Below are 25,959 nucleotides of genomic sequence, written 5' to 3'. Positions count from 1 at the left end.
GGGACTCGGCCTCAGCATGGCCGGAGAAGCGGTGTGGCGGTGCACGCCCAGGATCCGCACCTGCCGCCAGCAGGGGAGCATGCACACTTAACCGCTAAGCCACAGGCCGGCCCTGGCATTTTCATTTTTAATAAGAGATGGATAAGAGGTTTAAAAAGCATGTTTAAAAGGCCTGGACACAGGCCTTTTATATGATATACACCTCTGGTCATTGGAACACATCTCTTTATTTAACAAAGGCATAACTGTATTCATAAAGTATAAAATAGAGAGAAGTTATAATTCTGATTATCAGAAACCCAAAACTAGCTAAATGTTTCAAAATCTGGAGGTATACCCATCCTTGAAAAAAACATTGCAGAAACAAAAAAGACAAAATAATGTCCTTTGGGGAATCTATCTGCCTTGGAAAATAGGCATTTGTGACAACTTTGATTTGTACGTACATTTAAAATAAAAAGATAACCTAGGATTTGATACGGGTGACAGTAACGTATTTACAGAGAAAGGTGGTTTCCCTGCGCCTTCTAGCGACCAAGGTTCTAGTCTTTTTACCTCCTCAGGCCCACAGATTTCCCGATTGTATATCAAGGGGTCAAATAAAAAGATCTGTAAGCCTCGTCCCAAATTCCAAGGTTCTGCAAATTCTTGATAATGCCCTTTTGCCTTGGGACGTGGCAATAAACACACAACTCAGATTTATCTCTAAGCTCCTAATACGGATGCATTTCCTTAACCCGTCTCTACCTAAAACAAAGTGTTTCCGAATCCAGGTCTTGGATTGGGTCTCGTCACGCCCCACACACGACACCCGCCCTATAGTGGGAAACCCAAGTGGACCCGGTGATCCCACCCGGAGTGGGAACTACATCTCCCGAGGTGCCCCGGGGCGAGGGATGCGCACTCGGATTGGCCAGGGGTCGGTGACGCTCAGTGTTTTGGCCCAGACGGTCACATGTTTCTTTTGTTGTGAGCAGCGGCAGACTGGTGGCTCGAGGAGACGCCGGCGCTGGAGAGAGCGCTGCGCTGCTGGCCTTTAAGGGACCGCGGGGTCCGCCGCTGCTGCTCACTGCTGCTGGCCGCTTCCAGCCTTCACCGAGAGGTACCCGGGGATGACAGCACCGGGACCGGGCGAAAGGCGAGGAAATGGCCAGAGCTGGGGGCGGAGGGGCTGCCGAGATCACGACCACGGGGGTGTCTGCAGGAGGGAAGCCAGTGGCGGCCGGCCTCTCGGGGCCAGGCAAGGGGTCTGAGGAGAGATTGCGGCTGGGGCTGCAGGGCCCCTCTTTGGGGCGGGGGGTCTCCAGAGCTCCCCTGGGCGTCTTCAGCCTGGATTCAATAACGACTGTCTTGAAGGGAGGGCACCCCCGCCTCCTGGCACTACCGCCCCGGAACCGCGGCGCTGCCGGCGCGCCCCGCCGGGGGCGGCTTGGGAGGGGCCTGGCCGCCGGGGCTGTGGGTGGCAGGTGCGGGGTCACCCCGCCGCCTCGGGAGCGGGAGCAGCTGGCGGACTGGGCTGGGGAGACGGGTCCCGCTTGTTGCCGATGGGTTTCGAACGGGACGCTGCTCTTTTTTAACCGAAGGAAGCACTGAAAATGCGAAGTTCTCAAATCAAACCTTGCGGTTTGGTGGGGGCGACCTTTGGTTCTGTCGGGGTGGACTGACCGGGTCAAGGTGGGTCCCGGGGCTACTGGCCAGAGAAGCCCATTAAAGCGATTGCGAAACGCGCTGGGCGCTGTCACCTGACCGTTACGCCCGCCCCCACCCCCACCCCCCGCGAGCCTTTGTTTACCACGGATCGCGGCCGGGCCCGCGCCGGCAAGCCAGCCCTGGAGCGACCGTCCCCGGGGAGCCGGAGCGGGCGGGGGAGCGGGCGTTCCGCCGGCCGAGTCCCCGCCTAACCTCCCCACATCCCTACCACTCCAGGACTCGGTTTCTTAATTTAGTTCTTAAGGTCCCCGCCCCCAAGGCTTGGGCGCTTCGGGCGAAGACTGTTAACGCGGCCGCGATTGGGCGCTTGCGGCGGCTTGCGGGCGGGACGACGGGGCGAGTTCCGAGCGTTTATTGGCGGGTGTCTTGTCGCTAGGTGGACGTGCCCAGGCAGTTCTTCCCCGCCCCCTTGAAGGTGATCTGGAGGACGCGCGGGAGCGCGCGCTCTCGCTTCTCGAGCAGCTGGGGACTGAGGGGAGCCTGCGGCGCGCGCTCCCGGGCCGGAGGACTCGCGCGGGGCCCAGCGGCCCGTCTGCCCTAGCCTGTGGGCAGTTCTCTTCCCCAGCGACGGCGGCCGCGCCTGCCCTCGGGGGCCGGGAAATGAGCCCTGTTTAAGTGGAGTCGCGTATCTGTCGGGATGGTGGGAAGGAAGTCCTCCCGCGAATTTGCTCTTCTCGGCTCTGTAAACAAAGCTTGAATAGCTAAATAAGGACCATAACGCCACGTTTCAGGGTGCCTCGCAGCCACCCCCGAGGCAGTGACTATTCACAGTTAATTTTGTTGGATTTTAATGATTAATCACTTGCTCTCTTGAGCAGCTTTTTAAAAATCACGCCTTAGTATTGGCAGCTACCGTTTAGGTCGACCAGCTGAGGCTGATTTTTGTTAGACACGTAAAATAGATTTAAGATCTGCCTGTTGTCGACTAAAATGTGAAATTAGAATTCTACTTTTTAAAAAAAGATAGCTTGAGGATATCCTTCTAAAAGTTAAAGATTCTTCTGCCCCCAGTTTAGATGAGTTGTTTTCTGTGTTTGGGGTATTATGGTTCACTTTTTATGTGTTATTCCCCGTGGTAATTCAAAATTTGTGAGAGCGAATTGCAAATTTGTTGTTTTAAAATTGTAAATTAAGATAACAGTAATAAAATCTACTAGAACAACCGTTTTAACCATCGTGTGTTGAAGATGTGGTTTTCCTAATCTCATGAGTTAATAGGGTGCTTGGGTTTTATCAGATTTTCTTTTCGTGTGAGTCTTTAGGAATTCACCCAAGACTAATGCGTTTCTGTAGGAGGTGGATTGGGCTCCCTGAGTGAAGCAGGAATTGAATGCGAACGGTTCTCATTACGCATTCTTAATATATTTTTAAAATTCAAATAGAGATGACTACACCAGTGGGAGCAGCTTCCGTAATCCCGAACTACCTCATCACTTGTGCATTGAGGGCATGTAACATATCTAAATAAGTACAAAGTGCACACCTCTAACCTTTTTGAAAAATAAAACCACCACTTAAAAGTGTGCTTTTCCGGACATAGCCTGTGACTTAGTCTCTCAACAGGAAGAAGAAATAACATTCTGAATTGGGGCTGACTATTAGCTTTAATTTAAATTTTCCTGGCTTTTGTCGAAGTTGTTAGCATTGTTAAAGCATGCAATGTTAAAGCATTAACTTTTATGCTTTTTCAAAAAACTTTGTTTTAACTTCCTTGTTTTTCTGCCATTTCATTAAAACCCAAAGGTCAAGCCTGTGGACAATAAATACTGTTTATTAAATAAGTGACTGCAGTTATTTTTGTGTATACTTTTCTCTTACTAGAAATTTGGGACATCCTTTTTCAATAAGTATTTAGATATGGACTGTATAATGAAAAATGTAAATAAAATATTCTCAAGTATATGAATAATACATTTTGTATAATTCTATTTCTGTTGTTAACTGAAACAAAGGGTATGTGGCCACCTGACAGCTGTTGACATTTTAAAATCCTATTCTTTCTCCTGTTAAAAATACAATAGCTAAACTAACCTTTTAATTGAAGTGTTTGTCACTCTGTCTAAATTCAATACCCAAGGGCTATGATTTTTCAACATTTGTCACACCTTAAAGACTACTAAATTGATATTTAAGAGTTTAAAAGTGGTTTCTAAAAGTTATTTCTGTAATTAATTTGTGTCACCCCTAAGATAAATAGAAATCACTAAATTTTATATATGGGAGAAGTCATCTGAAATACTGGATCTCAAACTTTTTAAAGTGGGAGAGCACTGCAGATTTAATTAATTCCAATAAGAACCAAAAACAATTTTGCTAGCAGAAAACATAACTGTATTATATATCTATAGGTCTTTCGTTTCTAAAGTAAAACAGTGCATTAAATACCTAAAAGTAAACATGTTAGCGGGACAAAACCGAAAGACATTAAGTTTACATGTCAAATCTAGTGAGAAGCATGAGTAGGCTCAGTAAGGCAGCTTGATAGTAGATGTGATGTCTGATGATTAACAGTGTTTTTTTTCTTCTTTTGGGGGTTGGGGAATATTAATAGCCAAAAGTTTTAAGGCAAGGGAGAGAAACACTGAATGAACAAATATGATTTTTTTGTTCTGTGATTTGGGAGAAGATAGTATTATTTTTTATAGAAACATATTGTTTAGTCTGACACGTTTAAGCACTCCTAAATTTTTCATCATCAGATACCTATTTCTCTTTGTCTTATTAATCGTAGTCATAATGTATTGACCACTTGAGGTTCTAGTAAACAAGGGATAATCATTAGTTGCTATAATTCTAGGCAAACAAGTTTAAGATTTCAGTTGGTTTCTCATATCTTATGGTGGGTAAATATGTTCTTGGTGGTCCCATTAAGAAATTAGAAATGTTGAAAATAGCTTGAAGACTGGACTTGAAATATAACATTTATAAAACTTGGTTCAGGAACCACTGCTCCAAGAGTAAAGCTTTAAATTGAAAATTTAAGAGTGTAAACATAATTCTTAAAAAGTCGTCATTAAATAGAATGGTTCAAATAAATAAATTAGCTTTTGAGAAAATAGGGTGAAAATATCGAAATTCATAAAAACTGCTTGGTTATATGTGGTACCATGTTAAATATAATTTTCTAGTTATTTTAAAATAATGTTTCTACTATGTTGTGGTGTTTTCTGGCTTTCCTTCTTTTGAGTTACTGTCTATCTTTAAAGATAAACCTCTTCTGGTTAGTCTTTTTGTTGTCTCTGCTATGTGGTTCTTCACTCGAAATTCAATTTGAGAAAATGGATTAGCGTAGAGCATAGCATGTTGCGAGTTGTAGGGACCGTGTTAGTCAAAATGTTGTTGGTTTCCGTTGCTTTCTGGTATTGTTAGTCTTTATAAGCCCCTCATTAATCCATAGTGTCTTTAAGGCTGATAGTAACTTCTTTCTTTGTATAGGGTTTCTGCATTCTAAAGGAAAAATAAGCTTGATTGCAGTACAGCTACACTCTAGATCAATTCTGATATTATATATCTCCTTTGGACTTTGTACACTGACCTCCTCTGTCCCTTGCCCTTACCTATTAGGTTGGTAAGTATTACCTCAGAACCCTGCAGAAAATGCCCAGGTAAATTGCCTTGCCCTTCCACTCCTTAAAGTACAATTCTAGACCAGATCAGTCATGAGAGAATCTATTCAGTTTACACCTGTGTTTTCTGCTAGAAAAGCACCGAGAATTTGAATCTATTTTAGTCTCAGTCTTGGAGTTCTTGTGTGGTTCTAATCTTAGCCAATCCCACAGAGTCTAAAATTGGTTCTGAATCCAATATTTGCGACCCCAGTGCCAGATAGAGAGTGGGCTCTCTGTAAATAATGTTTCTTGAATTGATATGAATTTCTCTGTGGACTTAGGATCTTACTGTCCATCGGGAAGAAACACTTACTTAGCTAGAATTAACATTTCCCTAATTTGACCAAGTTGAAATATTTTTTACCAAGGGTGCACACAAGTTAGACTGACAAGTAAGGAAACATGCAAGGTAACATTCAGCTCACAGTCATAGCATAATCAGGGTATAGAGATATGTGTTTGTGTATATATGTATAAAAAATCGGTAGTCCATATCTTGGTTTTCAGGATCAACTTTTAAATTTGCCTAAACTTGTTAAGAATTTATGAGTTCTATTTATAGATATCTGGGCCAGAAACCAGAACCACTGTGTTTAAATACTATTCCTATTCTGTGCACAGTACAAGGTTCTCGTATTTTCTCTTAAGCATTCCTCTCCTCCCCTTGCACCAAAAAAAAAGGAATTGTGCTGAATTATTTGGTTTCTACAGGTACTAAGCCTATAAGTGTCAATAAAGCAGAAGAAATATGCATTTATATATTAAAAGATTAAAAAATAGGGGCCGGCCTGGTGGCATAATGGTTAAGTTCTCGCGCTCCGCCTCGGCAGCCCTGGAGTTCAAAGGTTCAGATCCCAGGCGCTGACCTACACACTGCTTATTGAGCCAGGTTGTGGCAGTGTCCCACATACAAAATAGAGGAAGATGGGCACAGATGTTAGCTCAGGGCCAATCTTCCTCACCAAAAAGAAAAGGTTAAAAAATAATTATTTGATAACCTTGGAGATTTTATATGGATGATCTAGATAACTAAGGATTAAAAAATGAAATTTTTCTCCTGAATTACCCAAAATACTTGAAATTTTCTCAGATTGATTCCATAGTTATATAATATATAGTGACTAAATTGTTTGCTTTTGGTAATATTGATAGACCAACTCAATTACTTAATGCCCCCAAACTCAGATGAAATTTCAATTACCAGACACTCTTCAGATATCCAAGGCAGAATTTTCTCATCTCAATGCCACCAATAGCTTGCTGTTGACACGAATATTTGTTTACTCATCTTTCACTCAAGAAACCTTATTTCAGGATAAAATTGTCAAGTAAGGAAGTTGATAAATAAGGAAACTAATTTGTATGTATGTAAAATAGCATAAAATTATTAATTTGCTTTGAGGAATTGTTATTCAGTAATGATTTTCTATGCAAAAGTAAACTTCCAGTCAGAAACTGATATCTACTAAAAACTTTTTTCAACATATTAATAAATAATGCCAGCTGTACATGAAGTGATTCATATCTGATTTATATGTCACTGTTCTCCATTTATTTTAGGTGTGGAAATTAAAACAACACAGATATTTTGACTGTGGCTTTGATCAAGCAAATGCTAAAAAGGTATTTTATTTATAATATTTATAAACTATCTAAACATTGTTATTAGAGAATCTAAACCGTTTTCCTTTCTTTAACTAGGAGACACTTAGGACAACCAGAGTCACAGGGAACAGTTCTATCCTCAAGATCATAAAGGAAGGGAGTATCACAGTCATTTCCATTACTAAATAAACTACCCACTCCTTTCTATTCCTTCCTGATATCCTCAGTCCCTCTTCTACATTTTTTTCCAATCTTAAAGACAATAAAATAAGTTCTTTCTACTCATTTTTCTGGGACATAGGCCAAAAACATGTAATTTTAAATCTACTTAGCAATCAGAAAATAGTTCTACAACATTTATCAGTTCTGCAGTTGGAAATAAACCCTCCATACCCTAACCAGAAGAATCTTTCCATTAAGAAAAGTCTTCCTTTAAAGTGAGAGTGTATGGGCCGGCCCCGTGGCTTGGTGGTTAAGTGAGCGTGCTCCACTGCTGGCGACCCGGGTTCGGATCCCGGGCTCGCACCGACGCGCTGCTTCTCTGGCCATGCTGAGGCCGCGTCCCACATGCAGCAACTAGAAGGATGTGCAGCTGTGACACACAACTATCTACTGGGGCTTTGGGGGGAAAAAAATAAATAAAATCTTTAAAAAAAAAAAAAAAAAAAAAAGTGAGAGTGTAGCTCCAGGAATAAAGCTCCTGAAGAAATGAGGGGAAAAAAGAAAGGGATACTAGCTTTTCTGGACAAATAGTGTGACTTTGGCAGTCAATCATTGACGTGACAGTCTGATCACCCTTGCATCCACTAACTTATCTAGATAGAATTTTCAGTCATTGTATTTCTTTGGAACAAACACTTTCCTCTTGTTTTGTCCAGAGATGCCTACTTAGTTGCTTACATTTTTCTGATGGAAATAATGATGCTTTGATATTTGCTAAATTTTTAGGAGAATTCAATCTGTAATTTCATTTTGTTTGCTTGATTGTGTATGAGTTCATTTATGATAAATCTTGAACCTATATTAGATACTGTACTTTGAGGTGTGATTAAACTTCTCTTTACATTTTTAACCATTACTAGTTAAAATAAAAATACTTTATTTGTGTAAAATGGGAAAACAGACTAGTAAATTACATCTGAAAGCCCAAAAGGTACGCTTTGAAATGCATCTCAAGTTTCTAAGACCCTCCTGTGGAAATCATTTACCCTGTCATCAATAGGAAGAGTTTCTATTTCATGCTGTTGTGGAGACTGGTAATGGGAGACTTCTCAGAAAGTCCAGAGAAAGTGAGGGTGTCCAAAAAGCCAGGCCAAAGCTACTTGGAAGGAAACAACCCCAATCTATGAGATAGTCTCTCTTACATACAAAGCAGTAGACAAGTATCTTGTTGTTGTTGAATGCTTTGTAATAGAAGGTGATTGTATAGCTGTTCTAATCCAGGATTTTCAGTTTTACATTGGGTAAAAGCAGTGGAAGACCTTGTCAGCCAGCAGTCAAGGAACCTGCTATGAGAATAAGGGGCAGAAAATAGCGTAAAAAGACAGACTCTTAACTCCTGTAAAATTTTAATCAGCCTTATATTAGTACTTAACTCACTTAGTATGCTATCTCCAAATTTATCAGATACAGATACAGTAACATACCAGACAACAAATATCAGATACAGTAAGATTATTAGATACAGAAAGCAAAGTAAATTTTCATTTATGTTTTCCAACTTATCCCTTTTAGCCAAAAAGGGAAATTCTTAGTTCTTGCAGTATGTTATTTTGTTTCGCATTCTGAACACATTTTCATTTGAGAAAACAAAAATGACTGGAGGCAGAAGGCTCAAGATTTTTGTTGTTGTTAAGGCCAATAATTGTATCACTGGTCAAAAACAATAGATTGTGTGAATTTTTTGAAGCTGAAATGCAATAAGAATTTAAATTAAATAAGCTGATTTTGAGAATAAGTTCTTGATTTGGGAAGCTGACTCATGACTAATTCAACCATAATTTGATTTTAGATTAATAAAGCATTAAGGTTAAAATATGAGTTATATTCCATATCAACACAGTTTATGTTTGTCATAATTGAATGTTTATCACTTGTGATATTACATACTTGGAACTTTTTGCAGTTTCAACAACAAAAAGTTGACATTCAGACAAAGTAGTGATCTCTCTTCTCTGTGGGATAAGTTTCTATGCTTCAAATTAAAAGCATGTTTGAGATTTGTGCTACTGCCCATGTATGGGAGCTTGGAATTTGGAAGTGTTTTTATGCCTTATGAATTAATTTTTAAATTTTAACCTGTATATATGTGCTTGTGCTCGTGGACATGGACACACATGCATGGACAGATACAACCCAGGAAGTGGGATGACCTACAGTGAGGCAAACATGAACTCTCTAAGCAATCAGGAAAATCTTAAAAGAGATGAGAGGAAACCCCTCCTTTTTTTTTGGTTAGTGATAATTTTAAAACTAATAATAAAATATTTTAAACTCAGCAGTAATATTATTTATTTAGGTATTAAAATTAACAAAATGAAATGAAGCTGTTATTTGTTCTCAGGCAAATCTGTTACCTAAAACCTCCAAAGTATAATTAGATCACAGTTCAAAATCTGGGTTACTTAGACCATAACATATGTGTAGACAAATATTCCCTCAAATTTAAGAGAAACTAATTTTACTGACTAAATATCAGGTAGTTACTTTGTTGACATTGCTCCAAAAACCAGCCATTCATAAGCATTCTCTTGGGTTTATTTTAACTTTTTTTTTTTTTTTTAAGATTTTATTTATTTATTTGTTTTCCCCCCAAAGCCCCAGTAGATAGTTGTATGTCGTAGTTGCACATCCTTCTAGTTGCTGTATGTGGGACGCGGCCTCAGCATGGCCGGAGAAGCAGTGTGTCGGTGCGCGCCCGGGATCCGAACCTGGGCCGCCAGCAGCGGAGCGCGCGCACTTAACTGCTAAGCCACGGGGCCGGCCCTAACTTTTGTGTGTTCACTTAAACAGGCCTTCTACCTGAGCTTCCGTTGCCATAACTGTTTCATTACATTACAAACCTTTGTTACACATTTAGAAAATAAATTGCGTGTATATTTGTATACTTGGAATTTTCTGTTGTTTTTTTTAAACTTAGAAGTAAGGGTAAAATTTATCCTTTGTCAGTCTGTCATATACTTTGTAAATAGTTCCTACGTATTTAGAAAAATCTATCTTAATCTTATACAAAGTCCTAAGCCTGTAAACCAACTTTTTTGTTAATTATAGTACCAACCTCATAAGGTCGTTATGAGGATTAAATTAAATAATCCCTATGAAGAGTTTAGGAAGTGCCAGGTACATGGTAATCGTTAAAAAAAGATTAGTGGTGGTGGTGTTCTGTTTTGTTTCTTACTGTTTTTTTCCTTAATATAAGGAAATAAAGCCTCCATGGTTTCATAAAATTAGTTGATACACAGACAGTACACAGATTTGGCGCTTAATAGTTCCTTAAGCTTTATCTGGTAGATTTCCAAGAACTTCCTCATTTTTTTGCCAGGATTCTTAGAGGGAACCAAAATGACCCTTTTTCGGTCATATTAGGATTTTAAAAATCACAGTCCACATGCCCACAGCAGGGATTTCCCCATCAGCATACTGCCTCTGAAGCCCTACCTAGTGATCCCAGGTGAAAATAGTATTTGTTTTATTTGAGTCTTTATTCCATTTGACTGATAAAATTGCTTGAATTTTTTCTGACTTTACCTGCAAAATTGGGAGATGGAGAGAGGAATGGAAGAGAAAAGATTCTGTACAAAATGCAAGCATTTAGGTGTCCTTCAGGTGTTGTTACAGCCAGGTACTTTTCCCTAAGTACTTAGAATAGCCTGGTGTACATCTGCCCAGGGAAAATCCTATCACCTAGACTTCAGGAAGATTAAGTGCTAATTTATATGAAGAGGTAAAAAACATTTAATAGAAGTTTAAGTGGGAACTATGCTGCCTATACCAATGTGGCATCCTATTGCCTGTGTTACCTTATATTGTTATTTATCTTTTTGTGAATATGCTTTGTCTCAGCTACATTTTTTAAGAAAACCTTCAACATCAATATCTTACACTATAAACCGTAGGCCTAGCACAGTATCTTGACAATAGTAGGCACGCGGTAAGTATTTGTTGATGATGATAATGATGGAAGTAACAAAATTAAGTAAACCCAGTGAGGGAATTGATGAAAGTTGGAACGATTAGAACTAGGATGTCTGGGTCTTGAGGGTGATTGAGAAAAGAGGACAAAGATAAGAATGAATAAGAATATGAAAAAGAGGAGATATATATAATAGAATGAGTTGCTTCTTGATTTTGATATTTCATATTTTCTTGCCCATTATGTCACATAAGGACTTAAAAAACGGGATACAATTTAATATGTGATAGAGTATACAAATTACAGTCTTAAATTGAGATTATTAACTCTCAAGTCTCAATTTTATTTGTGGCTTGTGAATGTAGGATGGCATCCCATTTTGGGGGTTATCTCTGATGTTTTTAAGCCACCTTCTTGAGGCTGCCATAGTTAGGTCTGGATGTCTGACTGCTGGAATATTTCAGGAAGAAGCTGGGACCTTTAGAAGGGATTGTGTATGAGATTCTGAAGGCATAAGAATAGTTAAGAGTTACTCTGAGTGCTCTTAAGCCAGTTTCATTTGGAGTCACATATCAACTTAGAGAAATGTGAAAAGAGAGTAGGAGTAGAAGAACCATCTTAAAAATGAAAATTTCAGAGAATTGATAGCTATAGCCCAGTGCCTCAGTCCATTAGTTACCTATTCATAGTCATTCCTGAGGGAGATGTGGGGGTGTTTCTTATTAGCAAAAGTGAGCAGGGCATAGATAATATGCATTTTAAAAATCTAAAAACAGAGTACTACATATTTATGGTAGAAATTTTGGGGCAAATGCAGAAAAACAGAAGATAAATAAATCACAACATTTTGGCATATGTGCCTTCTTTTTTCTATCCCTAAATGCACTGATACATAATTTTTTTCTATTTTCTTAGCATATGTTTTGTGATCTGCTTTTCACTTACTATCTGGTTAATACTTCCCCATGTCATTAAATAGTCTACATAATTTTTTAATGGCTGCCTAGACTGTGTTCCATCCTTAAGATGTAGTGTGGCTTAACTAATCCCCTGTTATAGGGTATTTAGGTTATTTTAAGTATGTTCTTGGTGTTCTAGTGGTTAAGATTCAGTGTTTTCACCACTGTGGCCAGGTTCCTTTCCCAGTCAGGGAACCACACCACTCGTCTGTCGGTTGTCACAGTGTGGCAGCTGCATGTTGCTGTGATGCTGAAAGCTATGCCACTGGTATTTCAAATACCAGCAGGGTCACCTATGGTGGACAGGTTTTAGTAGAGCTTCCAGACTAAGACAGACTAGGAAGAAGGACCTGCCCACCCACTTCCAAAATAATTGGCCATAAAATCCTATGAATAGCAGCAGTGCATTGTCTGATGTAGTGCCAGAAGGTAAGATGATGGCACAAAAAGACCAGACGGGGTTCCGCTCTGCTGTACACAGGGTCACTAGGAGTCAGAATTGACTCCACTGGCCCTAACAACAACAAAAAAGTATTTTCTATTAATACAGGATTGAACATCTCTGTAGATAAATCTTTCCACGTATTCCTCATTATTTCCTTAGGATAGATTGCTAGAAAGAGCCTTGCTGGTCAAACAATACGTGTATTTTTAAACACTACTGATATAGCTGAATTCCTCTCTAACAACACTATATTAAGGTAATAAACATTTATATTAGGATTCTGAGTGTAGTCAAATTTTGTCTTACAGCATTCTGACAACGCTCCAGTCAGATGAAACCCAGCTGTGTAAAAGGGGAGACAGAAGTTATTAGTAATTCACAAAGTTCGTAGTACCATTTCAGCTGGGGGGGCTTAAGGAGTACTATTGTAAGTTACCCCTAATCTTCTAATTATGCAAATGCAAATTGTTATTTATCAATTTTTATTAAAATGAAATACTGCTCTATACTCTGTTGATTATGTGATTTTGTTGTCATTTACATCAAATGAAATTATGTAATTTAAATATTGAATTTTTTACATATTAAAATGTTTTCTTTTCCTTTTTTTTGACTTTTAGCCACATAAAGAAGATCCTTAACAGTAATTTCTCAACAATTATATAGTCAACTGATGTAACAATGGTACTAATATTGGGACGAAGACTAAACAGAGAGGATCTCGGGGTGCGTGATTCCCCAGCAACTAAGCGTAAAGTTTTTGAAATGGACCCTAAATCTCTGACAGGCCGTGAGTTTTTTGACTTCTCTTCAGGATCATCCCATGCTGAAAACATACTCCAGATATTTAATGAATTCCGAGATAGCCGCTTATTCACAGATGTTATCATTTGTGTGGAAGGAAAAGAATTTCCTTGCCATAGAGCTGTTCTCTCAGCCTGTAGTAGCTACTTCAGAGCTATGTTTTGTAATGACCACAAGGAAAGCCGAGAAATGTTGGTTGAAATCAATGGTATTTTAGCTGAAGCTATGGAATGTTTTCTGCAGTATGTTTATACTGGAAAGGTGAAGATCACCACAGAGAATGTACAATATCTCTTTGAAACATCAAGCCTCTTTCAGATTAGTGTTCTCCGTGATGCATGTGCGAAGTTCTTGGAGGAGCAACTTGATCCTTGTAATTGCTTGGGAATCCAGCGCTTTGCGGATACCCATTCACTCAAAACACTCTTCACAAAATGCAAGAATTTTGCATTACAGACTTTTGAGGATGTGTCCCAGCATGAAGAATTTCTTGAGCTTGACAAAGATGAACTTATTGATTATATTTGTAGTGATGAACTTGTTATTGGTAAAGAGGAGATGGTTTTTGAAGCCGTCATGCGTTGGGTCTATCGTGCTGTTGATCTGAGAAGACCGCTGTTACATGAGCTCCTAACACATGTGAGACTCCCTCTGCTGCATCCCAACTACTTCGTTCAAACAGTTGAGGTGGACCAATTGATTCAGAATTCTCCTGAGTGTTACCAGTTGCTGCATGAAGCAAGACGGTACCACATACTTGGGAATGAAATGATGTCCCCAAGGACTAGGCCACGAAGGTGAGAAAACTGTTTACAAGTTAACTACAATATAGGTAACAAAAGATTTTGTTTTTAAAATATTTTTAAACCTCTCAAATGTAATCTCAGTGTAGTCATTTATATGTATTGTCTACATGTGGCTTTATATAATTTAAGATTTGTTTTGGATTATGTAAATTGTTAGAATGTCTCTCCCAGGGAAGACTAGATTCAACAATAGCATTTTTTGTTATTGTTCTGAACTATCAGAGAGTGTTTGTTACAAAGAGTCTCTGCAACTGTGCATGTCTCAACATATTTCTGCTAATTTCTTATAACCTGTGTTGGGTCCCAAAGTATTCCACTTTTCTTTTTTTTTTTTTTTTTTTAATAATTTTATTTATTTATTTTTCCCCCAAAGCCCCAGTAGACAGTTGTATGTCATAGTTGCACATCCTTCTAGTTGCTGTATGTGGGACGCAGCCTCAGCATGGCCGGAGAAGCAGTGCGTTGGTGTGCGCCCGGGATCCGAACCCAGGCCGCCAGCAGCGGAGCGCGTGCACTTAACCGCTAAGCCACGGGGCCGGCCCACTCCACTTTTCTTTCCGGAAGGTGTTTGGATATAAAATAGCTAGACTTTGGTAGACTTTCTTGGACTGCCTCTATTTTTAAAAAAAAAACAATTTGCACATTCACATTCTAAGCTTTTTCACAACAGACAACATGAACTATAGAGGTGAAGTAAGTAAGCTGGTATACATTGAGTGGATTCGCAGATGTAAAACCCAGGCCTCAGATCTTTTCTCATTGCCACAGTTACTGTATTTAATGTCAATCTCAATTTTTAAATTTTTTTCTGATTATAAAAATCACATCATCATCATAGAGAATTTGAAAAATTTATGTTTAGGGGTAGGAATGCAGTTAAGTACTGTACTATATTTGTATCTTCTTACAATGGGTTAGTTCTGTAAAATACCCATAGATTTTAACTCATAAACTATAGAAAAATAATCTCCATGGCTTAATAATAGAAGGAATAATAGTAAATATACTTTCCTGTGAATAAGCAAGAAATGGCTATTTTGAGAAATATTACAGTAAAGAATCTTAAATATTTTTTTAACAAAGCTAATGTTAGAGTTTTTTTATTGTGGTAAAAAACACATAAAATTTACCATCTTAACCATATTTAAATGTACTGTTCAGTAGTGTTATATTCACGTTGTTGTGAAACTAGGGGTTATTTTTATTTTCCCGTACCATCTTTACTTTTCCTATCAATTTCCTATAGCATCGCTCTCAAACCACATTTTTAACTTTGGTTTTGATTATCATTGTTTTGGAATGTGACTAAAATTCAGCATATTGTGAGATCGCATGTCTAAAATCTATAATAGTTTGGATATAGCAAGATTTAATCTGTTTCCTCATATGTATAATGAGAATGATGATAAATAGTACTTACTTTACAGGTTTTGTCATTGAAACTACTAAATGCAATAATCCTTAATGTACTCAGCATAGAAAGTAATGCATAGAAACTGCTTAAAAATTATTAGCTATTGTTTATATAGTATAGTGTAGATCTGACCCACTTTAAAAAAACTTCCAGTACTTGACAGTCTAAACTTTTTATAAATTGCATAAAATATAGGGTAACTATTATTTCAAAAATTAATGTAATATTTCTTTGTATTAGGGTTCGAGTGCATTTTTTCCTTCAAAGTCAGCTGACTTATGTCAGTTATATCTCAAAACTGGAAAAAAATAGCTGACTTCAGTTAAAAAAAGTAATTGTTTTATAAGAAAGAAATATAAAATATTTTACTCCGAGTTTTTTAACAAAGGACAAAAAACATACAATTTTATTCTATAAATATACTGATTTTTTTTTTTTTGAGGACTGTTTAGAGGCTTGGACTAAGCTTAAGAATGTGGAAAGACCAGGGTTTTTAAATGTATTAAGAAAGCTAAACAGTTTGGGGGCTGTTCCAGAACTTTTCTGGATACACAATATTCCTCTAAGGGGAAAATCACACATTTCCCCTTGTAGCAGAAGAATGGTTTGGGGTCAAATAGGGCTAATAATACCTATCCCATATACCTCATAGGATTAGAATAGGGACTAAGGGTTATATGTTATAAAATCAAAATAAGTCATTTGTTATTAATATTTATAAAGGTCTGACCTGAATGAAATCAGATTGCAGCCTAAGGGTAATTAGGCTCAGATAGTGAATAGATAAATTTCCTGATTCACTTAATTATTTCAGTTACAAAAATTATTTTACATCCAATTTTTAAGGGAACCAATCCATTTTGTACAGTGAAACACACATGTATATAAGATTGCAGTATCACCTTTCTTTAGGAGGCAAGTAGAAAAAAACCAAACTATGGTTATATTGAATTTGCAGACTATTGTAAATATAATAGCAGATATTTATTTTATGTAGACATTATATGAGGACTGTAAGGAGGAATTTTTTTTTTAAATGTTACAACTCTGCCATCACCTTCTGTCCCTTATATTCTGAAGTCTTGCACTTACTCGTTACTGCATGTTAGTACCAGTCACTAGGAATTTCATTACCTGAACAATGTGTATTATTTGTACAGGTTCTCATCTTTGTGAAATACTCCAAACTTCTTTGAAAGAGGAGTGATGTCTCCACTTCTTCAACTGCAGTTCACTCCTCTGACTTCTGCTCCAGTCACTCTACTGAAACTCCTCTCAATCAGGTCATCACTGACCTTCTATTTATTATTTGTTAGCCTCTTTTCAGTCTTTATCCATCTTGATCTCTCTTTAGGATTGGACATTATTAATTGCTTTAATTCCTCTTGAAACTCGCTCCTCCTTTACTTCTGGAATACCATTTTCCTCATGGTCCGTTTACTTCTCTTTCTCAATTTGATGTTCTATATCTAGTCTTGGAAATGTTGATACTCCCCTTGGTTCACATCTCGTTGTCTTACCTTATAAACTTTCCTGGGTGATCTCATCTATTCTCATGGTTTTAATCACCGTGCAGGTTATTCACTATCAACCTGTTATCTCCAGCCCAGAGCTTTCTCTTTCATTCATTCATTCAGCCAGTGTTTCTTTTTTTAAACTTTTACATATATATGTATTTTTTTTTTCACTAGAGGATGCATCTTTAAAAAAATAATATAGGCAAAATAATATCACACTTAAAGTTAATAATTCTTTCATATTATCTAATACCTAATCTATATTCAGATTTCCCCAGTGTTCTTTAATGAACCTAGATCCAATGCAGGAGTATGCATTGCATCTGGTTATTTCCATGAAGTCTCTTTTATTCCAGAGCAACTTCTTTTTTTCATGATTCTGATTTGTTGAGGAGCAGGTTGTCCAGAAAAAATATTCCACCTTCTGTATTAGTCTGGTTGCTTCCTTTTGGTGTCACTTAGCTGCATTTAGCTATGTTTCCTCGAAATTAGAAGTTGGCTCCACAAGCTTCAGCTTGATGGAGACAAGTTAAATATTTTTGGCTAGAGTCATCCAAGGTAATACATCACGTTAGGAGACACAGCATACCTGGTTGTCCCACCATTAGTGATGCAAAGATTAACTCTGGATTAGGGTGATGACAGTCTGATCCCACCACTGAACAGTTAGTTTATACTCCTCACATCAGCCAATATTTCTTTAGGGTTTATCCTGTGCTAAGTATTCTCCAGAGCTCAACCTATAGTGGATATTCTACCTACATATACCACATGTCTCTTAAATGACAGAGAAAACCCCAAGGTGCATCCAAGAGCATGAGAGGTTTTGATAATCTGCACTGTCAATTGTAAACCCTTGGGTGCATGGAGGAAAAACAGCGGAGACCAATCACAGAAGGAATAAAGCTTAGGAACAATGGTTGTCTTTTTTTTTTTTTTTTTTTTTTTGCTGGGGAAGATTTGCCCTGAGCTAACATCTGCCGTCAGTCTTCCCCTTTTGGCTTGAGGAAAATTTCGCCCTGAGCTAACATCTGTGCCAATCTTCCTCTATTTTGTATGGGGTCACCGCCACAGCATGGCCTGATGAGTGATGTAGGTCTGTGCCCAGGAACCGAACCTGGGCCGCCAAAGCGGAATGTGCTGAACTTAACCACTAGACCATGGGGCTGGCCCCAATGGTTGTCTTTTTATTAATATATATTACGCCACTTTAAATCTCTTGGACTGATACATAATACTATTTTTAATAAACACCAAGTGCAAGCATCATGATATATTTAGAGTACTGGCTTCAGGATCAGACAGGCCTGGATTAAAATCTGGCTGTACACAACTAGTTAATTCCATGACCTTGGGCAAGGCACTTTAACTTCTCTCTGTATCAGTTTCCTCTTGTGTAAAAGAAGCATACTACCTGCCTTTAAGATTGTTGTGAGGATTGGAAATACCATATGAAAAATGCATAACCTAGTATTTTTGTTTGTTTGTTTGTTTTTGTTTTTGTGAGGGAGATCAGCCCTGAGCTAACATCAGTGCTAATCCTCCTCTTTTTGCTGAGGAAGACCGGCTCTGAGCTAACATCTATTGCCAATCCTCCTCCTTGTTTTTTTTCTTCCCCAAAGCCCCAGTAGATGGTTGTATGTCATAGTTGCACATCCTTCTAGTTGCTGTATGTGGGACGCGGCCTCAGCATGGCCGGAGAAGTGGTGCGTCAGTGCGCACCCGGGATCTGAACCCCGGGCCACCAGTAGCGGAGCACACGCACTTAACCGCTAAGCCACTGGGCTGGCCCAACATAACCTAGTATTTGACACAAAACTGCCTAATAAAAATTCTTGCTGGTTTCATGAGGAAAATAATCAAAATACATTTTAAATTTATGCTATACTTTCACAGAATAGGAAATGTGGTTTGAGAGTCAGAAATACTTAGTATCAAATAGTGTATTTTAAGCATAAATTGTTCATATATATGGGAAAAATTGATGTTCTTTGCCACACTCCATTGAGCAATAGGGATAGCTAAGATTTAATAAGCTCATTATTTCGAGGTTGGAATCAGTTAAGCACTTGTCTCTTCTAGTACTGTCTACTACCTCTTGTCTAATAATCAGTTACTGTATAATGAATATAGGAACCTAACTGCCATAATGAGGACAAGGTTCAAGTTCCTATTGGAAACCAATTGAGAAGACTAAGATAAACTTTTTTTTTTTAAGAAATAGTGTTTTAAGATTGTTTAATAAATTCCTTCATTCCTTACTTTATAGGTGATAAAACAGAGCCACAGTTAAGTGAACCGACTTGCTCTTGGTCACAAAGCTAGTTAGCGGCAGGACCAGGGCTAAAATTCAGTGTTCTGAATTTTTTGTTCCAGTCTCTCTTAACAATATTCTATTGTATTATAGGATGCATGTTTATATGCATGTTTGTATATGTTAATTCATTGTTATTTTGAACTCAAACATTTTTCCATAAAGGTATACATTGTAAGCCTCCCTCTACTTGACCCTTGGTATATTAGTTCTCCTCCCCAAAGGATACATCTGTTACCAGCATTTAGAACTCTTTTTTGGAAATATTCTTTGCATATAGAAATGTGTATGTGTGTATTTTTATCACTTAAAAGTATCTTGGGGGGCCGGCCTGGTGGCATAGTGGTTAAGTGTGTGCGTTGCGCTGCGGCAGCCCGTGCTTCGCAGATTCGGAACCCGGGCACGCACTGACGCACCGCTCGTCAAGCCATGCTGTGGTGGCATCCCATATAAAATAGAGGAAGATGGGCACGGATGTTAGCCCAGGGCCAGTCTTCTTCAGCAAAAAGAGAAGGATTGGCAACAGATGTTAGCTCAGGGCTAATCTTCCTCACCAAAAAAAAAAAAAATATCTTGGAAATTGTTCTACATCGCCACATACAGGTCTTTTCTCTTTCTTTTTTTTTTTTTTTTTTACTTTTTTTATGGAAATTTTCAAATTCATTCTTTTTTAAGAGCTGTATAGGATCCCATCTATGGATACCATAATTTATTTGATCCATCTGTTAATGATGGACATTTAGGTTATTTCTAGATTTTTGCCATTGCAAACAACACTCAGTGAATATTCTTGAAGATATATCTGCATATATACACTGGTAATTTATAGCGTGAATTACTAGAAGTGGAATGCTCAATCATAGGATATGTGCATTTTTAATTTTGGTAGATACTGTAAAAATTGTCTTCCAATTTATATTTCAACCAAAAATATGAAAGTACCTATTTCCCTACTCCTTTGCCAACACAGCATATTATTAGTTTTTTTAAATCATTGCTACTCTGGAAAGTGAAAATGGTATAATTTTAATTTGCATTTCTTTTTTTTATTTTTTTTAATAATTTTTATTTATTTATTTTTTTCCCCCAAAGCCCCAGTAGATAGTTGTGTGTCATAGCTGCACATCCTTCTAGTTGCTGTATGTGGGACTCGGCCTCAGCATGGCTGGAGAAGCGGTGCATTGGTGCGCACCTGGGATCCGAACCCAGGCCTCCAGCAGCGGAGCGCGCGCACTTAACCACTAAGCCATGGGGCCAGCCCTGCATTTCTTTTTTTTTTTTTTTTTTTTTTTTTTATTTATTTATTTTTTCCCCCCAAAGCCCCAGTAGATAGTTGTATGTCATAGCTGCACATCCTTCTAGTTGCTGTATGTGGGACGCGGCCTCAGCATGGCGGGAGAAGTGGATGCGTTTCTTTTTAAATGTAGAAGATTGGGCATCTTTTCCTAAGTCTGAAAACTCTTTGTAGGTGTTTTTTTTCCTGCAATCCATTGAACTCTAGTATATCAGAATTCTGATTACAAGTAGTTAAAACCAGCTCACCAGTTTAAGCATAAAAGGGAGATTTATTAAAAGGGTACAGGAGTCATTATCTTGTAGAACCTAAGGGTGAAAATTCAGCGAGACCTCAAAGAAGCCTGGAATAGGCTACTGAAAAGCTATCAGAAACCACGCTGTGCCCCCTCTCTGCCTCTCGGTTCTGCTTTTCTCTGTGTTTCTGCATCAGTCTCTCTTACTAATCTGGCTGAATATGGCCACTCATGGGTTTTAGGTTTCTGTATTACTCACTTAGCGAGACTGAATCTGTTCCTCTCTTGTGGAGAGAGAATCTCTGATTCAGCCAGACAGCCTTCTCTGGACCATTACCTATGGCCATGGGAGCAGGATCCTATAGCAGAAATGTGATCACTGAAAATCTCCTCCCAGGGCCGGCCCCGTGGCTTAGCGGTTGAGTGCACGCGCTCCGCTACTGGCGGCCCAGGTTCAGATCCCGGGCGCGCACCAACACGCCGCTTCTCCTGCCATGCTGAGGCCGCATCCCACATACAGCAACTAGAAGGATATGCAACTATGACATACAACTATCTACTGGGGCTTTGGGGAAATAAAAGGAGGAGGATTGGCAATAGATGTTAGCTCAGAGTCGGTCTTCCTCAGCAAAAAGAGGAGGATTAGCACGGATGTTAGCACAGGGCTGATCTTCCTCACACAAAAAAAAACAAGAACAAAACAAAAAAAAAAAACGAAAATCTCCTCCCATACTAGGTTGAGCAGAGGACCCAGCAGTGGCTATTAACAGTAAGGTGTGATTTTTTTTTTTTCTTTGGTCTTTTTTATTGTTTGTTTTTTCTGATGAGGAAGATTAGCCCTGAGCTAACATCCCATATGGGACACCTGCCGCAGCATGGCTTGATAAGTGGTGCATAGGTCCATGCCCAGGAGCCGATCCTGTGAACCCCGGGCTGCCAAAGCAGAGTGCACAAACTTAACAACTACACCGCTGGGCTGGGCCCTCCTTTGTTCTTTCTTAACATGGGGCAAAGAGGAGGAGGATGGGGTAATTTATGTTAATTGGCGAAAATTTAGAGAATGAGATAAGCAAAAAATATCACCCATATTCCTGTCTCCAAGATGTAATACTGTAACATTTGGATTTATCCTTCACTTTTATTCTCTATGAATTTGTTATATTATATATTTTTTTTTTTACAGAGTTGTAATCTTTTTCATAGTTTGCTTTTATCTTTCAATAGATGGTAAACATATTTGCATGACATGAAATCTACTACAATATACCAGAACCATTTCCCCACATTTAAACTCATCTTGGTTTTTTACCAGTAAGTGAGATGAACATCTTTGTGGTATTTAAGCACATCTGTGATTAGTTCCTGATGATAAATTCTTAGATAATTGCTGATTTTTAAAAGTAAATATTTTGAGTCTTTTGATCAGTACAGCCATTTCCTAATAGAACCCATTCTGCCTATTCCAGTTTCAGATGGAAAGCCTGTGTCCTCACCAAGTTTAGAAAGCCATAAGGTTTATGGCTGGAGTAGCTTATAAGGGGTCATTTATACTGACGAATTCACCATGATCCAATGATTCCTCTAGGCTCAGCAACTTTTTCTTTTAATACAGTAAGAATAGACTATTAGGGGCAGATTTAACATTTACTATGAGAGACTGATAACTCGTTTATCTTCTAGTCTTTATGTATTTATTTGCAATAAGAAATGGAACTGTGAGACAGACTAGATTTTTTTTTTTTTTTTTTTTGAGGCTTAAAACAAACACAGATTTATCATACTACAGTTCTGAATGTCAGAAGTTCAAAACGTATCAGCAGGGCTGCATTCCTCCTGGAGGTGCTAGGGAAGAATCTGGTTTCTTTCCTTTTTTTGATTTCTCGAGGCCGCTTACATTCCTTGGCTTTTGGCTCCTTCCTCCATCTTCAAAATCAGCAGGCAGTGTAGCATCTTCCAATCTTTCTCTCAACTTCTATTGTCACGTTACCTTTTAACTGACCCTTCTGCTTCCCTCTTTTTTTTTTTTTATTGCAGTAACATTGGTTTATAACAGTGTATAAATTCCAGGTGTACATCATTATGCTTCTATTTCTGCATAGATTACATCATGTTCACCACCCAAAGACTAATTAATTACAATCCATCACCACAAAAAATGTGCCTAATCATCCCTTTTGTCCTCCTCCCTCCTCCCTTCCCCTCTGGTAACCACCAATCCAATCTCTGTCTCTATGTGTTTATTTGTTGTTTTTATCTTCTACTTATGAGTGAGATCATACAGTATTTGACCTTCTCCCTGTGACTTGTATCGCTTAGCGTAATACCCTCAGTGTCCATCCATGTTGTCACAAATGGCTGGATTTCATCGTTTCTAATGGCTGAGCAGTATTCCATTGTGTATATATACCTCATCTTCTTTATCCATTCATCCCTTGATGGGCATGTAGGTTGCTTCCACATCTTGGCTATTGTGAATAACGCTGCAATGAACACAGGAGTGCATGTATCTTTACACCTTCGTGTTTTCATGTTCTTTGGATAAATACCCAGCAGTGGAATAGCTGGATCATATGGTAGTTCTATTCTTAATTTTCTGAGGAATCTCCATACTGTTTTCCATAGTGGCTGCACCAGTTTGCACTCCCACCAGCCGTGTATGTGAGTTGCCTTCTCTCCACATCCTCTCCAACACTTGTTGTTTCCTGTGTTAATTATAGCCATTCTAACGGGCGTGAGGTGATGTCTCATTATAGTTTTGATTTGTACTTCACTGATAGTTAATGATGTTGAACATCTTTTCATGTGCCTGTTGGCCAATCTATATCTTCTTTGGAGAAATGACTGTTTAGATCTTTTGCCCATTTTTTAATAGAGTTATTAGTTTTTTTGTTTTTGAGATGTATGAGTTCTATATATATTTTGGAGAATAACCGCTTATCAGATATATGGTTTGCAAATATCTTCTCCCAGTTGTTAGGTTGTCTTTTCATTTTGTTGACAGACTGGATATTTTAAGTCAGTCTGTCCAGCGTATTTCTCTTACTATGGGCAAGTCACTACACGGGAAGCCAAAATTTTCAAAGGTTGTTTTGCAAGCACGAAATCCAAACAAAGAGAGTTAGTAGATCTTTAGGACCAGAATCCTCTCACCTAGTTATAGCTTGTGGAAGTCTCACCCACCATAAAAATATTCTTACCAAAGAACCAATAATGTTCAAGTTAGCTAAGATTCTCTTTCCTTTAGACATTAACAAGAGTGGGTACAGGAAATGTTTGCCTCTGTGGTTATTATTTACTCTTTCATTCATTCATTTACTTATTGCTTTTAAGGCTGACCAATCCCCTCTTTTGATATGTAGTTCTTTCTTTAGAGAAATTAATACATTGAATTTAGTAACTATCATGTCTCATACACTAGAGAGCCGTTTAGTCTCTCTGGGGCTCAAAGTCTCATATCTCTATTTTGGTTTGATGGCTTGATTTTCAGATGTTTTTGAGTCTTGGAATGGTGAATAGACTATATCACTAACGTCTCTCTCTTCTCCCTTCCAAATTCCCACTATATGAAACACACTGCCTTTCCTATTGTGTTTTTCTAATATATTCAGTTACTCTTCCCATTAGCAAAGATCATGTTTTGACCCCTTTTTGTTGATGAAAGTTTGGCAGTTCACCTGTCTCTGACATATTTGGTATTAATAATAAGTAGGTTTGTTATTTCAGCCAGCAAGTCCTTTGAGATTCTTAACCTGGTAATTATTATACATTTTGTTAATTTGGTTTAGAATATCCTGTGGATTTATAACTATTTTATTTTTCACATAAATCAAAGAATGTGATCATTTAATTTAATCTTTTCTCAAATTTGTGATAAAAGAGGATGATGATTTTTTAAAAAATAGTTACCATTGTCAAAAAAGATACTTTGGTTGTCATGCTTTCATAGGAACAAACAGTGAGAAAGTAACATTCACTCTAAAAAATAGATTGCATGAGTATTTAGAATTTTATTCATCCTACACTATCATCTTGACTGCCTTTTTGTTCTAGTTACCATTGTCAGCTTGTCAACTTAAAAGGCAAATTCACCTATTTTACCCTCAAGTCAGTTTATTCGGGAATAGCCAAAAGAATTGCAATTCAGGATGTGCATGTTATGATAGGCAGATCTGGAAAAGAAAGGAGGGGAGCTGCTTTTATAGAGAATAAGGAGGAGTATGGAGGGGCTGTTCTAAACAAAAGTCCATTGAGGGAAAGGAACAGTTCAGGGCCGCAGCAGCTTCTGACTGGCTGAGCTATGGCGCTTCTCATTGGGCTGTTGCTGGGTTGGGAGAGAAGTCTCCTTCAGTAGTAAAATAGTTTTACTTCCTGTGGAAGATGCAGGCCTCCATCTCTTCCTATCTGGAGTAATTGAGGAAGTATGGTATAGGATAGGGTGTGAGAGCTCCCCCTACAAGCCTTCCCGACTCCAGTTTAGTTGAGGTTTCTCTTATTTGTTTCATAAGCTGGAGTAACTTATTTCCCTTAAGGTAGTCATCTCCCTGCCTGAGATAAGTATTTTTCCAAGCTCAAGAAATAAAAATAACTGTTTTTGTTGGGTTAACAGTCTCTAATGAGAACACCAGACTTGTATCTAATTAAGTTAAAAGCCATTTGGTTGCAAATAAGACCTTCAGTACAGGCAAAGCTACTAGTTTGCTGATCCTTTCAGATAAATACACACTCTACTAGACACTGAAATGATCCTTTATTTAGTGGGGCTAAATGTTTTAGCCATTAGTTTTTCATGCTATTGTTGCTTCTTGTTCCAAGGTACAAAAACAGACAATATATGTTGATTGGGCTAAGAAGTCTTGAAAAAGGCAAGCAAGTTCAAGCAAAAGGAAAATATAAAACAAGTAAAATGCTATAATGGAAGTATAAAACAAAATTCTATAATATGTAATAATTACCTTGATTTTACGTTAAAACAATTAAGAATGATTGAAATCCAGTGACAGTGTGTAGCAGTTTTTGTTTTGGTCAATCAATAAATAAAGCTTTGAGGAATATCACCATGGATTTGTCTTAGAGGTACTTTAAGTGTAATTTTAGGAAATGATACTTCTGTAGAAAG

General features: G+C 38.3%; 1 protein-coding gene across 7 annotated transcripts in view; it reads left to right on the top strand.

The window, feature by feature from the left end:
- Positions 1-986: 986 nt before the first annotated feature.
- KLHL24 (kelch like family member 24) overlaps positions 987-25,959 on the top strand; it is a 44,250-nt gene continuing 19,277 nt past the window's right edge. The window contains exons 1-4 of one of the 7 annotated variants that reach the window (XM_087439943.1): positions 987-1,102; positions 6,879-6,941; positions 12,768-12,886; positions 13,080-14,060. In XM_087439943.1, the coding sequence (XP_087296069.1) occupies positions 13,141-14,060 (920 nt within the window). In that variant the 5' untranslated portion in view covers positions 987-1,102; positions 6,879-6,941; positions 12,768-12,886; positions 13,080-13,140. Of the gene's footprint in view, positions 1,139-5,145; positions 5,279-6,878; positions 6,942-12,767; positions 12,887-13,079; positions 14,061-16,622; positions 16,767-25,959 lie in introns of those variants that run through there. The other 6 variants (XM_014783145.2, XM_087439944.1, XM_014783147.2 and 3 more) reach the window with 6 other exon arrangements.

The sequence above is a fragment of the Ceratotherium simum genome, chromosome 15 (genome assembly GCF_057802395.1).
Source record: "Ceratotherium simum simum isolate JZ-2026a chromosome 15, ASM5780239v1, whole genome shotgun sequence".
NCBI lineage: Eukaryota > Metazoa > Chordata > Mammalia > Perissodactyla > Rhinocerotidae > Ceratotherium > Ceratotherium simum.
This window is presented reverse-complemented; position numbering and strand designations above follow the sequence as displayed.